The 16,909-nt window shown below is 34.7% G+C and overlaps 1 protein-coding gene across 4 annotated transcripts in view; it reads left to right on the plus strand.

Moving 5' to 3' along the window:
* The window catches only part of NKAIN2 (sodium/potassium transporting ATPase interacting 2), a 1,019,864-nt gene that overhangs the window by 547,379 nt on the left and 455,576 nt on the right, over positions 1-16,909 (plus strand). For all 4 annotated transcript variants that reach the window (XM_059400652.1, XM_059400649.1, XM_059400650.1 and 1 more), the window contains one exon: positions 2,240-2,320. In XM_059400652.1, the coding sequence (XP_059256635.1) occupies positions 2,240-2,320 (81 nt within the window). The remainder of the gene's footprint in view (positions 1-2,239; positions 2,321-16,909) is intronic.

A 16,909-nucleotide genomic window follows, 5' to 3' on the forward strand; every position in this document is an offset into this window, starting at 1 on the left:
ATTTCTTTTGTCTTGGACCATTTAGTTTATTGCTCTTACTTTATTTTCAGCAGTAAGGTAAATCTATCATCTGGAAAACAGCTGAGTCACTATTTAGTATTACATAAACTCATCATGTAGGACCCTCACTTCTCACACTACATATGGGTTCAGAGTATTCTCATTAAAACCAGATCTGGGGGTGCCTGGGTGGCTCAGTGGGTTAAGCCTCTGCCTTCATCTCAGGTCATGATCTCAGGGTCCTGGGATCTAAGCCTGCATGGGCTCTCTGCTCAGCAGGGAGCCTGCTTCCCTCTCTCTCTCTCTGCCTGCCTCTCTGCCTGCTTATGACCTCTCTCTCTCTCTGTCAAATAAATAAATAAAATCTTAAAAAGAAAAAAAAATCAGGTCTGGGACAGGAGAATGGATTCTCCATCCGAAAATAGTGAAATTTTCTCTGTATTATTCCTCATTGATTCACTGATTTGCAAAATATTTTCTGAAGTCTGTTTTGTACAAAGTTAACAATTTAGGGATATAAACATACATTTAAAAAATCTCCTTTTCTCAAGGGAGCTTATGACTGGGCTTTGGAGGGGAATATACAATAATTAGAAATAAGACATTTGAGGGGTGCCTGGGTGGCTCAGTGGGTTAAAGCCTCAGGTCATGATCCCAGGGTGCTGGGATCAAGCCCTGCATCAAGCCCCACATCGGGCTCTCCGCTCAGTAGGGAGCCTGCTTCCTCCTCTCTCTCTGCCTGCCTCTCTGCCTACTTGTGATCTCTCTCTGTCAAATAAATAAATAAAAATCTTTAAAAAAAAAAAAAAAGAAAGAAGACATTTGAAATGAAATTAAGGCAAGATCTCATTGGAGCACTAAGCACCACTCATTGGGCTAAATCAGTTCCGATTGGTTATCACTACAGAATCGATATTTAAATTGAAATTTGGTGAAAAACACAATATTGATAGGTGGTAAAAGGAATACGTAGAGAAGAGAAAAGTTTTTAAAGGATAGAGAAGTAATATACAAAATGGTGCAGGAGTAAGAAATTGCTTTTGGTGTCCACTCAACAGCAAGTAAGCTGATGTGCCTGTAATCCCTAATGATTTAAGAGATGAACTGAAACGTGTGTCTGAAAAAATAACATGTATAAGATCATCAAGGTTCTTGAACTATGAAATAAAAATTTTGGTTCGCACCATATAAAGGATGGGAACCATTGAAATTTATTTAGCAGAGAAATGACACATTATCCTCTTATCTTATTTTGTAGAGTTCATACCTGATGTTTCCTTTGTTTCTAGCACTTTCCATCAGAGCCCTTATAACCTCCATACTTTTATTTGGTCAAGTCTACAAAATAGCTTGCTTCACCTCTGTGGGAGGTATTTCATCTTTTCTGTTAAGTTTTATAGGACTTTTTCCCAGGATCGTTTATATACTTCTCCCATCTTCTTTCCTTGTGCTCAGACTATAAATTTTTTTATTATTCTTGTATAATAATTTCTTTACTTATCTGTCTTCATAACTTGACTTGAATTCAGGGAGAATTTATCTTTGGTCTTTGTGTCCTCAGTATGCTTCTAGCATGTTGCCTTCTATATGCCTAATATAGTTTAGTTGACCAAATGCTGAGAAATATATCTTGGCAAGAAAAATTTGTCATCAGTGATGAAAATACACTGAATAGCTAACCGTGTAAAATCAGACATAATAAATCCGTGGTCACTCTAATGGGAGATCAGGAGAGAATAAAAGAAGGTGAAGAGAGACAGGAAAGGAAGACACCAAAGAAATAAAGCTGGTTAGATGGGACTGAGGCATGGGGACTAATTTGAAGATGACACCAGAAAACTTGGAGAAAGTTTGTATATTATCAAGCATGGGATTGACTTTGCTAAAGGAAAATAATGAGCCTCTTTTGGATGATCTTGGAAATCCAGTTTTGTTAGCTATCTGGGAAACATAATCACCCCTCCTTAAAACATAGATGTGGGCAACTGTATCTTTTGTATAAAAGCCTAAAAGTTATCCCTAAGCAAGTTTGGGCTACAATGAGACCATAACAGTGAGGAAAAAAGAAAAAAAAAAATCAACAGAGAGAAAAACGTATACCTCAGTCTATTCCTTAGAAGCAATATAACATTATCCACTAATCTTAAGATTTGGGTGTTCCAAAGTTAGAATTCTATTTAAATCTTACTCAGCTGATTCAAAATTAATTTTGTGTTATTTTTCTTTTGCTTTTCTACAGTATGCCGTCTGGCTAGTCCTCTGGGTTACCTGGAATGTGTTTGTTATCTGCTTCTATTTGGAGGCTGGGGACCTATCAAAGGTAATTTGCCATCTGATTTGCCTGAGTCATCAGTAGTGTGTTAACAAGCCTCTTCCTAAATAAGGCAGAGTTTCACCCTGCTCTTGTCACTTAGATCCACCTCGGATGAAGGTAAATTGAAAGATGTCCTCATCCAAGTATCTGCTTTTCTGCCATTAAAGATATGTTTTAGTTTGTCACAAAAATGTGCTTTTATTAATGTAAGCAAAACTAGTGTGAAATAATGATTATTACAGTGAACACCCTGTGTATTTTTTAAAACATTGACTGATGAGAGATTTCTGAAGCAGAATACGAACATTTTCATTTTGAAAATTTTTTCATTTTGAAAAATTTGAAGGTTTTTTAAATCACTTAGTTTGTGTATTACTGTCCTAAAGGTTTTCCGCTTGGACCCAAAGAGCAATACAGTAGTTCAAACAATTAATGGATTTTAGTTGAATAAAATTGTTATCAATTTTATAAGGGATGTGATTAATTGAGGGATGTGATTAATTGAATGCATAGTCTAAGAAAGACTTAAAATACTTATTTCTTCACATATGTTTTTTATTTTGTGCTATCCTCATGTGTGTTTGTTTGCTTGTATATGTATACTACTATTATACTTCTAACATGAATGCTTTTGCTATTGAAATAATGTAGTTTTTAGATCTCTAAAATTAGCATCCTTCTTCTATTGGAGTGCAATTACCAGCAATTAAGCCAAATGAGATAGTAGTAAATCCTGCTTAAGATACTTGCGAGAGTTGCAAACTTGTCCTTCGTATCAACTTTTAAAGACAGATTTAAAAATGTTCTCTACCCTTTCCTTATGAGAGCAGAAAAACCCCTGCAAAGATATGGACATTTTTAAAACCTAGTGATGATAGCCTGCTTTGAAAGGTAAAGAGAACTAAAAAGTTGCCAGGAAATATCCTTGTAGGATTTTATATTCGAGAGGGTGGGAGATGGGGATAATGCTAATGCCCATTTATAATCTAGCATACAGGAGCTGCACAGAGCACTCTGGGCTTTTGCAAGGAAGTTTATTATTTAACTGTGATGTGGCTTTACATCGAGTATAAATAATCTTGATTATTTGGCTGAATGGCAAATGATGAACGGTAAAATAAGAGGGGACATTACCGCATGAGATAGAACCAAAGCTTCTGGAACCTGTGGTTTTATGATTGGATTTGGGGCACATCCTCACTGTGGCCTTCTGAGAACTCTGCGCCGGTAGATGACATTGCTGAGATTCTTGCCAGGCATTGTCCTCCACACTCTTGGCAGCAGGCAATCCTTTCCCGGAGGTGCCGTGACCAGTGAAAAGAAATTGTTCAGGTTGACTATAAGAAGGACACAGACAAGACAGCTGCTTAAAACTCACATTTCCTCTGTACTGGAAAAACATACCTGCTTCCCAAGACCTGAATCCCTTACCGAATTTATACACCCCTGCTTCTCTATAATCTACTTTGTTCAAAAAAATTCTATACTAAATGATTTTTAATGATATTTTTTATTTTAAATAATCACCCTAAAAATTGGAAGGCATGTATTCAGATATATTGGCTGAGTAAAATAATCTAGCAGATCAGAGCTTATAAATGTCATATATATATATATATATAGAGAGAGAGAGAGAGAGAGATTTGAGCCAAGCTGCAGAAATGTTCTGTAATTGTGCTCACTTCTCCAGGTGATCACTGCAGGCACAGAATAAAGCCTTGTGATCTCCTGACCTCAGACATGGGCATTGAATCCACAGTGAGGGCACATCCTAAAACATTGTCGTTCAAGGCTCTTGCAACCCAAATGACTAAGAATTCTTTCAATGCACATAGGCAGGCAGTGTCTATCCCTTGGAAATGAAGTAGTTAATATTCCCTTTTCCTTTTTATCCTATAAACCAAGGCAAGACTCTGCAGAGCCCATGAAAATGTAATAATTTCCTTTTAACAAATAATCTAAAGGAAAACCATAAAGGGCAAAGTTATATAGTTATCTCTACCTGATTTTTTCCTCCCTTTCCTATGCAACGGGTTTGAGAAAGGTGTATTTATACCATTTAATTCTTTAGCTTCTGCAACTGCCTCACATTCTCCAAGCAATGCAGTGCCAGAAGGGAGCAATGGTGATTGAAAAGTATACAGATATATGAAAACTCAAAAATGGGACTTCTGAAACTGTTGATAATACTTAGATTACAGAGTATAAACTGTTTTTTCCTCACTCCACCAAAAAATAAATAAAAATAGCTTGGCCATAGAAGTGGGCCAGTTTGTTTGAGGGTGAGGGAGAAATATTGGGAAATAGAATCAAGGAGGAACTTCTGTAGTCTTTATATATATATGAAAGAAGTGTGTTTATTTCCATTAAATGTTTCATAAGTGGGTGATTTCTTCATGATGATTATAGGCAAGAAGTGATTAAAAGTAGTAATTATTAAGGCAATTTTAATTACTTATTAGAGTTCAGAATTTTGTGTTGTCATTTTTTTTTTAATTTTTTATTTTTTATAAACATATATTTTTATCCCCAGGGGTACAGGTCTGTGAATCACCAGGTTTACACACTTCACAGCACTCACCAAATCACATACCCTCCCCAATGTCCATAATCCCACCCCCTTCTCCCAAACCCCCTCCCCCCGGCAACCCTCAGTTTGTTTTGTGAGATTAAGAGTCACTTATGGTTTGTCATTTTCCACAGTGTCTTTTCTGCTAAACTAAATGCCATGTAGTCACGAGCAATGAGAGATTAGAGTCATTTATCAACCCAATGTATACATTCAGTGATTAAATGGTTTAATCACAATAATTTGACACACGGGCCTGACCTGTTTGATCTTCAGTTTCCTTATTACCTATAGTTGTATAGGTAATATATTTTGTTCATCAAAAATTCGGTGTAAACCCAATACTATTATTAAACTATCCATTAGTATATTTTAATTATTATTCTCATGGACATAAGGGAAAATAAAACTAATCAACCAGAGAAATGGCTTTTTAAAAATTTTTTTCTCAGTGAACTTGACAAAATAATGGGAATTAATGTAAGACAGTATTAATATGATAGCAATAAATAAACATTTATATTGCATAATAATTATTTCTACATTATTTACATTAATGATTTAGATACTAGTGTTATAGCTGAATATCCTCAAACATCCTACAGTGTGTTATTTCCTGGGTTGATATTTTAATAGATGTTCTGTTAAGAAAACAGAGATGGCATTACTTTGTAATCCAAAGTATCTGCGAACTTTGTTGGCAATTGCCTTTAAGCATTAAATGTGACTTGGATTATTGGATTAATAGTTTCGTGAACTCCTCATGTAAATACTCTTATTGTGCATTGTATTATTCTGGACAGTTGTGATTTTCTTGCTCACATATCAAATAGAGAAAAATGGAAATCAATCCTAGCTTTCAAGTGAGTTGACTTATTTTGAAAAGAGAAGAGATCTGCTATTTATTCTGTAGTAATGTTGAACTTCAAAGTGCATAGTAGTTAGAAGGAAAACACAAGTAATATGGCAATTTGCCTATTAGGTTCAGCACCTGGGAAAATGAAATTTATGAAATAAGTTTTGAAAATATATAGTGGAAAAAAATATATAGAAAATATATAGTGGTCTTCGGGTTATCAGTAAAAATCTGTATTCTATTGGATGTGATATAATTGTAAATTATTCTGAAGCTAAAATTATATTCTAACACTTTTATTTTTATGACTTTTTTGAGCGCTTTGTTTCTACTTCTGTAATTTATTGGGCAACATTAGAGAATGATGCACCTGTCTTTAGAAATAAATTTACAGAGCCTAAAGGAGTAACTAAGAGTTTGAGTTACACTTAATTCAGCCCAATTTGTTTGTGTTTAACCCTTTGAGAATCGGGATGCAAATACTTATCTCTCAGGCTTCATTATATTATCAGAAACTTCTCTAGTTAAACATAGCCTAAAGCAATTAGTTATGCCTAGTGATATGTATGTTTCAGAATGAACACCTTTAATAGCAACTTTTAGAAAGCTGTAATATTTTAATAATTTTGATAGTTGCTTCTATGATCTAGATATAAATTTTCATTTTAATAATTTGATAGATTAAAAAAACCATGAAAGAATATGAGCTATTTAAGCTTTGCGGAATAAAATTGCACTCCTGCAAGTGTAAGAGACAGAAAGAAAATAAAACCTATCACACACTATAGGCAACAGGAAGTAAATCCTTAAAACCAGATGCAAGTACTATACAAAAAAATATATACTATTGCAACAATCCCAGTTTTATTCCTTCTATAAAAAAATTATTCATTTAAAGAGGTATCTGATATTTGGATATTTTCTTCTCAATGAAATCAGTGCCTATATCAAACTTTGCTTTTATGATTTCATACAGACAAAAGATGGTATGGAGAGAAATCTGCTATAATCATTTTAATTGAATCTGTGCTATTCTTCAAGGAGTAAAAATATCTATGCAATTAGTCATAAAAAAGAACAACTCTGATAATTTATTTAAGACTAAATTTAGCAAATAGAAAGAGGAAAATTGATTCGATTTTTTAAAATTTTGCTTTTCTTACTGTAAAATGCATATACTCAAAGAAAGCTTCACTTAACTATTACTAAACTAATAGGGAAAATTTTCATTTCCCAATCATCAAAGTAGATTTTGCTTTAGGATGTAGAATAAAAATTTTCTACATGTTATTAAGAATTAAATATAATGCAATTTTGTCCCCCAAATAGAAGTAAACTAATGAATTGTACTTTGGTAAAACCATCACTGCCTCTCTTCTCTTTTTTTCTTTAATAGTATATTGAATTACACTGTCTGTTTCTTACTTCCTCAGTTCTCTTTGCTTACTTTTTCCACTTACTGTTCCAAGGAAAACGGTTCTTGAACCTTTCTACTTCTCTGTCTCCACTCTTTCACTTGAAAATGCCATTTACTGTCATAGTTTAAATTATCATATTTGCACATATATCTGCCAAATTTCTATCTTCAGTTCTGACCTTGTTGCTAAGTAAAGCACCACATCTCTAACTTTCTGATAGTGTCATGTTAATTCCATTGTCACTGTAAATTCACCATGTCCAAGAAGATTTTTCATTATTCCCAAAGAATCCAAATTTCCTAATTCACATCTGACACAGAGGAGAAAATAAATGGCAAATTATATTTTGAAAAATGAGTAAATTTTTTTTAAACTTGGCAGAGAGGGGCCTACAGAAATATGAATAGTTTGACTATGAGTTGAAGCAAGAAATAGACTTTTTAAAAATATATGGTATCTGTATATGTGTGCATATATATTATAAATTTCAGACACCAACAGTTCACAAACAGTTGTGAAGTGAAGTAATGATATTCTGAAAAGACAAATAACCACAAAGAAATGAGCTGATTTCTTAAATATACTACACTCTGGGGGCATTTGCTGATTCTGATGAGGGAAGGAAGCTAAGAATTCAGGCTTTGAATCCATACCTGACTGTTTCTGGGGTATGGATAAATCAGGATAGCTTTCAGGGAGAGGTTATCAAGGACATGGACAGTTTTTTTTTTTTGCTTTGTTTTGTTTGGGGAATTGGTGACTTCTGTAAGACTAAAAACATAAATAGGAATACTAAAAGCAGAGTAAAAATTTGGGGGCAGTCTTATAGAATGGAGATTGAAGATAAGAGTGGGGCTATACAGAATAAACTCAACTTATGTTTGAAAAATTTGTAGAGTGAACCAGAGGCAAAGGAGAGGTATGATAAACATTTCCAGAGCTAAAATCCAGGCTCAACTCAGTATAGTCCTTCATTAAAATAAGTTGATCAGCCATTTCTTCATGTCTTGTTGAGGAAAAAGGGAAATACCTCAAGACAAAGATAACATTATCTTAGTCTTTACAATTTATTTTTGTGCATGATATCAGGCCACTGACAATTCTAGACATGCTAAAAGAGAGAACCTTTTACTGAAGGTGAAGAAAAAACAGACAACCGAGGCAGACCAACAGATGATGCAAGTATTTTAATTACCTGGTAAGGACTTTAAAAAACCAATATGTTGAAGAAAATAACATATGTTATATGTTATTAAGAGATAATATATTTACAAATGAAGAGAAGATATATTTAAAGATGAAGGATTTACTGTCACAGTGCCGGAATCTATATAAAGAATCAAATGGTAATTCCAGAACTGAAAAATATAATCTTTAAAAGCAAGAACTCATTAGGTATATGAGTTCTTGAAATATTAGAGGACAAGATTGGTGAACTGAAGACAAAGTTAATAGTAAATATCCCAAACAAAGCACAGTTAACAAACAGAAAGTAAAGAATAAAACTATAAAAAGAATGTCAGAAAAATATAGAGCTCAGCTATAGGCTCAGTATACAAATGTTGAATTTCCAGAAAGAGAAGAGAGATAAAATTGGACAGAAGAAATATCTGAAAAGACAATGACAGAGAATTTTTCAGAACTGATTAAGTACCTAAGCTCTCAGATCAAGAAGGCTTTCAGATCTCAAGAAGAATAAATATCAAGAAAACCACATTCAGGTATAGCCTAGGATCACTGTTGAAAATGAAAATCAAAGAAAAAAATCTTAAAAGCCATCAAAGATGAAGACCCAGTGCCTTTAAAGAAATAACAAAACGACTGACAATTGAACTTTCAACAGAAACAATGACTCCAGAAGGCAATTGAATGACACCTTTAAAGTGCTTTAAATGCAGCAACCTAGAACTTCATTCCCTGCAAAAATATGGTTCAGCAATAATGGTAAAGTAAAGTATTTTCAGGCAACAAGAATTAAGATAATTCACTACCCGTAAACATGCACTAAAAGAAATACAAGGAGGGTACTTGTGATGAAAACAGGGTGTTGTATGAAACTGCTGAATATTGCACACCTGAAACTAACATTACACTGGATGTTAATTAGCTGGAATTTAAATAAATTTTTTTAAAAAAATGAATCTAAAAAGAAATGCTAAAAGGATTTCTTCGTGTAGAAGGATAAAAAAGTGGCAGAGAGAAAAGTGGAATTTCAGGAAACAAGTTAATGGAAAGCATAAATATGTGAGTAAAAAAAAAGCAAAACCATAATAGTAAAGTCTCTTGGAATTTAAATGGATGTAGAACTAAAATGCATGACAATAATAACACAAAAGGTAGGAAAGAGTTAAAGTGTTCTAAGTTTCTATTAACAAGGAAAGGGAAAAGATAATATTTATAGTAGATGATAATATATCAAGGATTAATAATTTCTGGCATATGTCTAAAAGAAAGCAAAACTGCCAAAACCAACTATAGATGAAAAAATTAGGTAATAGAAATAATTAAATAATCCAGTGAATCTAAGAAAGGAGAAAAACTAACAAAAACAAGGAAGTGAAGAAGAAAACTAATACCAAGATGGATGTCATAATGTCAGATATACCAATAATTACATGAAGTGTAAACCAAATACTTCACTTAAAAGACAAAGACCATCAGTCTGGATAAGGACACAAAACCCAATATATGTTATATGTTATGTTATATATGAGATACATCTTAAATATAAGGATTTAAATTTGAAATTAAGAAAAAGTAGAACATATATATGTATATGTTATATACAAATATATATATTATGTAAACACACACGAAACATCATGCAATTCTAGTAACAGGTGAAGTAGTGTTTAAAGCCAGAATTAACAGTAAAGATAAAGAGGGTATGCCTATAATGATTAAAAAATATTCAATCCACATGAAGATATTATAGTCAGTATTGCCTGAATAAAACAGTACAGCTGCAAAGAATATAAAGCAAATATGGACAGAATTAAAAGGAGAAATAACCAGGGGCACCTGGGTGGCTCAGTGGGTTAAAGCCTCTGCCTTTGGTTCAGGTCATAAATTCAAGGTCCTAGAATTGAGCCCAACATCAGGCTCTCTGTTGAGCAGGGAGTCTGCTTCCCTCTCTCTCTCTGCCCGCCTCTCTGCCTACTTGTGATCTCTCTCTCCATCAAATAAATAAAATATTTTTTTAAAAGGATAAATAACCATATCTATAATCACAGTGGGAGGTTTTTAACCCACTGAGCCACCCAGGCGCTCCCACAGTGGGAAGTTTTTGACACTCCTCTCTGAATATATCGATCAGATCAAAATTCAAAAAGGACATAGAATATCTATACAACACAATGAACACATTTAATGAACATATATAGAATACTTACACCTACCCGTGTAAAAGGATGCATATTATTTTTGAAGGCACAAAGAATATTCAATTATAAAGTGAGTCAAAATATAGAAAAATCAAAATATAGAATTATTTGCAATTATCCAGCAAGTATTCTCTGATCAATGTGTAGTTAAGCTGGAAAATCTGCTACTGCTTAGAAATTAAGCAGTAGTACACTTCTAAATAACCAGTAAATTTGGTAGGTTGGAATGGAAATTAGAAAATATTTTGAACTGAAAACCTGAGACAAAGTTAAAGTGGTGATTACAGTAAAATATTTTCCCTTACAGGGAGATGTTAAAAGAGAAGAAATGTTAAAAAATTAATGATCTAAGTTTTCATATCCAGGAACCAATAACGGAACAGTAAATGAAACTCCTCAAAAGTAGGTTTGAAATAATGAAGAAACCAGAGCTCAATGTCTCTATAACAGAAAAAGAAACCAATAAAACCAAATTAGTTTCTTAAAAAATATTAATAAAATTGGGGTGCCTGGGTGGCTCAGTGGGTTAAGCCTCTGCCTTCGGCTCAGGTCATGATCTCAGAGTCCTCGGGTCAAGCCCCACATTAGGCTGTCTGTTCAGCAGGGAGCCTGAACAGAGAGAGTGATCTCTCTCTGTCAAATAAATAAATAAGATCTTTAAAAAATTTAATAAAATTGTTAAAAATCTATCAAAAGGGATCAAAGGGAAAAAATAAGTAAAAGTACATTTTGCTAATATCACAAAGGAAGGGCCCTATAGATAAGAGTACATTATGAGCAAAAGTAAGCCAATAAATGTGACAATCAGGGTGAAAAAGACAAATTCTTTGGAAAATATAACTTGAAATAAATTTAACACCTGAATAAGCTTATCCATTAAAAATATGAATCATTTCCCCCCCAAAAAAAGATTCTATCATTAATTCAAACATTTCGGAGGGGGCAACACTTCATGTCCACATGGCTTTAATAGTGAATTCTTAAAATCATTTAAGAATTTTCTAATACCAATCTCGTGCAAATTCTCTCAAAGAATAAAGTGGGAGTGCGTCCTGTCTTATCTTAAGAGCCAGCATAATGTTGCTTATTAAAGTTATGTAAGACTGTCAAATCCTATACACATTACTAAGTTAAAATGTAGTAAGGTAAATGAAAATAAAGAAAAATGCTAAATATCTCTATGACTTTATGAATAATTATGAATTTTTTTTCACATTGTATTATAATACTTAGTTCTATTTCCTACCAAACTTTAATTTGCCAAAAGGCCATATGTCAGCAACATTAATTGGGAGAATGTCTGTCACTGAGCTACTACATAATAGTGAAGAATTATTAAGTCAATTAAGAACATTTTATTTTTTATTTTTTAAAAAGCATTTTAGAACTTTATAAATAAGCCTTTGATACATCATAAACAAATGCAACAAGTTGCTCTTATCAGTGCTTTATATGTATTGTTTACTTAAATATCCTTTCTTCAATGGAGGGATCATGTTTTATTCATCCCAGGACCAAGGGAAACAACAGTCGTATGAACAGTGCTTACGGGAATGAATTCAAATCCTAATAAACTGGGTTTCAGTAACTGCCGAGCTCCACCAGATAAAACTCCTGGAAGCATTCCCTTCTACTCCACCATTGCATGGGTAATGGAATCACCATCTTTCCGGGCTGGCCCAGCACTCTCTGGTGGCAGCAAGCAGAGGGAAAGTAATCTATGCAACTAGCCACCAAATCAGTACTTATCAAGATGAAGAATTCTTCATCATAGAAATCACCTGGAGATCTTTTTAAAATACAGATTCTGATTCCTTTGGAGTGAGGTCCGAGTTATTTAATCTCTAACAAACTCCTGCATGATGACATTTGTATTTTTCCATTAATCATACTTTCACTTGTAAGGCTTAGATTACCCAAAACCTTTAAACAGTAGAGTTCTTATTTTTCTGGCTTTTGTTTAAAGCAAGGGTCACAGTGTAGATCTTGATATTTGTGCATATGCAAATTTGTTACCTGATTTATGACTTGATACTGATTCTAACCAAGGTATCAAGAAGAAACAAAGCAGATTACCCAGAGTCCTGGGAATAATTTATGCTTAAATTTAACCTTTAAACTTAGGTCATAGGTAGCTTTCCTTAATGTGGCAAAATACTTTCCAGGAACCTCCACATACCTTTTTCCATGATGGAGCTGACAAGCCATGCCTCTAATTTTACTTTTTTTGCATATTCTTTTATTATTATGCATGATTTACAGAAACTGAGGATCCCTATTCTCAGCGTAATGAAGTTATAGTGTATCCCGTACAACTCTGGTTGAGAACTACAGGCATATCTGAGAATTGCCACTTGGAGTCTGGCCTTCTTCTCTTGTGATTAAAACAGTGAAAACCATTTCACAATTCTGCCATTTCCTTTCTTACTTGAGTCACTTTCTCTTTCCACTATAACTAGATGGCCATGTGCAGTTTCTATGACTCTAGTAAATTAACTGCTTTAGTTTGTATTTTCTTAATTTGACATCTTTCCCTCTTGCTGAGTCTCCCTCCAGATGCCCCTATCGGTATCAAGAATCCCATACTTTCTTTTGTGGGGCTTAACTGTGTTTTGGGTATTGAATGGAGAACCTTCCACCTAGAAGAGTTTCCATGAGCATTAGCAATGTTTTCGGGCGTGAACAAGCATTATTTCTTGTTATTTCAAGCTGGATGATTCACAGGCATCATAATGTTAAATGTTGGTAGAATATCTTCTCAGAGAACAAACAATGAGAATAGGCAACTTGAGCATCTCCCTGGAGTAGCAGAATGGTCTGTGAGTTTTAACTTGTCTCCCCTAAGTCTTTGTACTTCAAGCAAAATTCAATGTGTCAGCCTCAGAATGCTGAGTCAGCTGCAGTCCACATTTCTTAGGATCTGCTCTGCATTCAAAGGCCCACCCTTTCCCACTTGTCAACTACATCCAGTACATTCTCTTTAGATTTGGGCTTATATGGTCATAACTGTTCACTTTACAATCTGCAGGGGCGCCTGGGTGACTCAGTGAGTTAAGCATCTGCCTTCAGCTCAGGTCATGATCACTGAGTCCTGGGATCCAGCCCCATGTCGGGCTCCCTGCTCAGCAGAGAGTCTGCTTCTCCCTCTGCCTACCACTCCCCATGCTTGTGCACACGCTCTCTGTCAAATAAATAAATAGAAATCCCTAAACATTAAAAAAAAAAATTAAATAAATTAAAAATGTACTACATGAGGTTTTCCTTATCCAAACTTTCTCAGCAACATTTTATTTTTTCTTATAAATCAAAAACTTTGGTTTCAAAGCTTTATTTCTTTTTGTAAAAGTCCCTATCAGAAATAAAACTTTGGGGACACCTGGGTGGCGCAGTTGGTTAAGCTGCTGTCTTTAGCTCAGGTCCTGATCCCAGGGTTCTGGGATCGAGTCCCACATCGGGCTCCTTGCTCAGTGGGAAGCCTGCTTCTCTCTCTACTTCTACCTGCCATCCTGCCTGCTTGTGTTTTCTCTCTCTCCCTGACAAATAAATAAATAAATAAATTTAAAAAAAAGAAATAAAATTTTGGGGGTATCTGGGTGACTCGGTCGTTCAGCGTCTGCCTTCAGCTCAGGTCATGATCCTGGGGTCCTAGGATCTAGCTCAGTGTCCAGCTCCCTACTCAGTCAGAAACCTGCTTCTCCCTCTCCCATTCCCCCTCCTGGTATTCCCTCTCCCACTGTGTCTCTCTCTGTCAAATAAATAAATAAAATCCTAAAAATTAAAAAGAAAGAAAGATTGATCGATTGATTAATTGATTTGGGGGTGCCTGGGTGGCTCAGTCAGTTAAGCATCTACCTTCAGCTCCAGTCATGACCTCAGGGTCCTGAGATTGAGCCAGGTAGCTTTTGGCACTCTGCTCAGTGGGGGGAGCCTGCTTCTCCCTCACCCTCTTCCTCTGCCCCTCCCCACAACTCATGTTCCTGCTCACTCTGCTCTCTCTCTCTCAAATAAATAAATAAATAAATAATCTTTGAGAAAGTCTTTTGGAAGTTTAAAAAAAAAACAAACAAAGAAAAAGAAACAATGAAACAAAGAAATAAAATAAAATAAAATAAAAACAAGCTCCAGCCATTTCTTTCTTTTTGCATTACTACTAAAACAATGATAATTCTCTTTGAAGCAATGAGGATATCAGTGACTCACTAAGAAAAGTTTGTAAAAGAGAAGTATCAAAAATAAAAGCACTCCGATTAATATTGCAAGATAGTATCCTGCTGGAAATAAAAGGAAGTCAGATACAGATGTGGTCTACACCACTGCCATCCCTGTTTGTCTCTAGAGCCTCGTCTATAGAGAGCCTCCTAGAACAGCACTTTTTTCTATCCCCAAATAGTCATGCTTTTATAGGTCTATTATTTACAGATCCCATGTAAGAATATGAAAACGTATTTGAATTGTGAGTCCTGTGGCTTTAAATTTAGAAATGTTCTTTTCTTTTTTTTTTAATTTTTTATTTTTTATAAACATATATTTTTATCCCCAGGGGTACAGGTCTGTGAATCACCAGGCTTAGAAATGTTCTTTTTAAAGTTGAAAACCACTACAATTTCTTTTCATTTTTAAGCCTTTTATTTTTTTACAATCACCTGAGACTTATATTTTATTTTTTAAATTTTTTTATTTTTATTATTTTTTTTCTAGTTTGAACAACAGAAATTTATTTCTGAGGGTTAGAAGTTCAAGATCGGCCTGTGTGTCAATAGGGTTGGTTTCTTCTGAGCTTGGCTTGCACATGGCTGCCTTCTTACTGTGTCCTCACATGGTCTTCTCTCTGTGTGTACCTGTGTACTTATCTTTTTCTTTTTCTTTTTTTCCTTTTTATTGTGTTATGTTTGTTTCCATACATTACATCCTTAATTCTTGATGTAGTGTTCCATGATTCATTGTTTGTGTATAACACCCAGTGCTACATGCAATCCATGCCCTCTTTACTACTCATCACCAGGCTCCCCCATCCCCCAACCCCCTCCCTTTTAAAACCATCTGTTTCTTTCCCAGGAGTCCATAGTCTCTCATGGTTTGTCTCCCACTCCAATTTCTCCCCCTTCATTTATCCCCTTCTCCTGATGTCCTCCATGCTACTGTAATTTTTTAAAAGCCTTGGAATAATCGGTCCACATTAGAAAGATCTCCTATTAAGTAGGACCTTAAATGCTGGAATAGTTTCAAAATTTGCTTGAGAATTATGTCCATCATCATGGTCCATGCAGCCCCACGTGCTCTCAATCTGCAATAACCTTATCAAAATCACACCCTTCACTGAAACCATCATTCGAACATGACCCCTGAACTCCTTTGGAAACCGAATTGAGATTGGCAGTTGCCAAATTAACTTTAGAGGGCAGAATATCAATCTCTTTGTCTGTGGATTCACTCAGGGACAATTGATGCTTTGATGAACTGTGGGAACTTATATAAAAATATAACTCAAGCAATATTAAATAGTGAAATAAATAAAGTTTTGTTTTTGCTTCTAGCATCCAGGATTATTTGGCTAGAAAGAGCAAATAAGTGACTGTTTTCTGTGCTTTTCATATGATAACTAAACTACTCTCTTCCATTTTGTACTTAAAACTTACATTAAAAATGCAGTTGAACTTTGGGTTGGTAGTTTAGTACACTATAGGTAACCAGGGAGCAATGTTCAGTAAATACTATTATTAGACACAACACAATATAAAGAAAATGAGATTATTTAAATCCTTTCCTGACTGAGAATTGTAAGAGGGAATTTGAAATATTTAAGTTGTTTTACGTTCCAACATAGCTCTTAAAGTGTTACTTCCCCTTCTCTTCTTTAAAGATTTATTTTTAACAGTTAGAAAAGCAAAATGTGTATACAGCTTGATGCAACGAAAAAACAGCTTAAAAGGGTAAAAAGGGGAAGATGGCTCACTAATAAACAGCCGCTTATAGAACGTAATTAGCTTTTCCCCCTTCATTAGCACATGTAACCTGCTGGAAGAATGGGTCTGATGGTAACTGCAGGACTCCAGGCTTTCCACACTCATGGGTAGTATAATATATAAAACTGAAGTAATTAAGAGGTATTTCAAGAAATCATCTTTTTCATACTGTAAAAACTAGGCATTTGGTAGCAGAGTAGCTGCATTGATACCTTAGAGACACTCTCTGTCCCTTTTCCACTCTGACGTAAAAAGTCTTTAGTGACAGGTCCTTCCATCTTTCATTTGAGTCACAAGTGTGAATGAGTGTGGCTCTCTCAATTAGTCCTGGGAGGGGAACCACATCATACAATTTGGCACACCCCGCAGTTGTTTCTGAAGCAATCTTTAGCTACTGAGACTTTCC

This window comes from Mustela nigripes, chromosome 5 (genome assembly GCF_022355385.1).
Source record: "Mustela nigripes isolate SB6536 chromosome 5, MUSNIG.SB6536, whole genome shotgun sequence".
In the NCBI taxonomy this organism is placed as follows: domain Eukaryota; kingdom Metazoa; phylum Chordata; class Mammalia; order Carnivora; family Mustelidae; genus Mustela; species Mustela nigripes.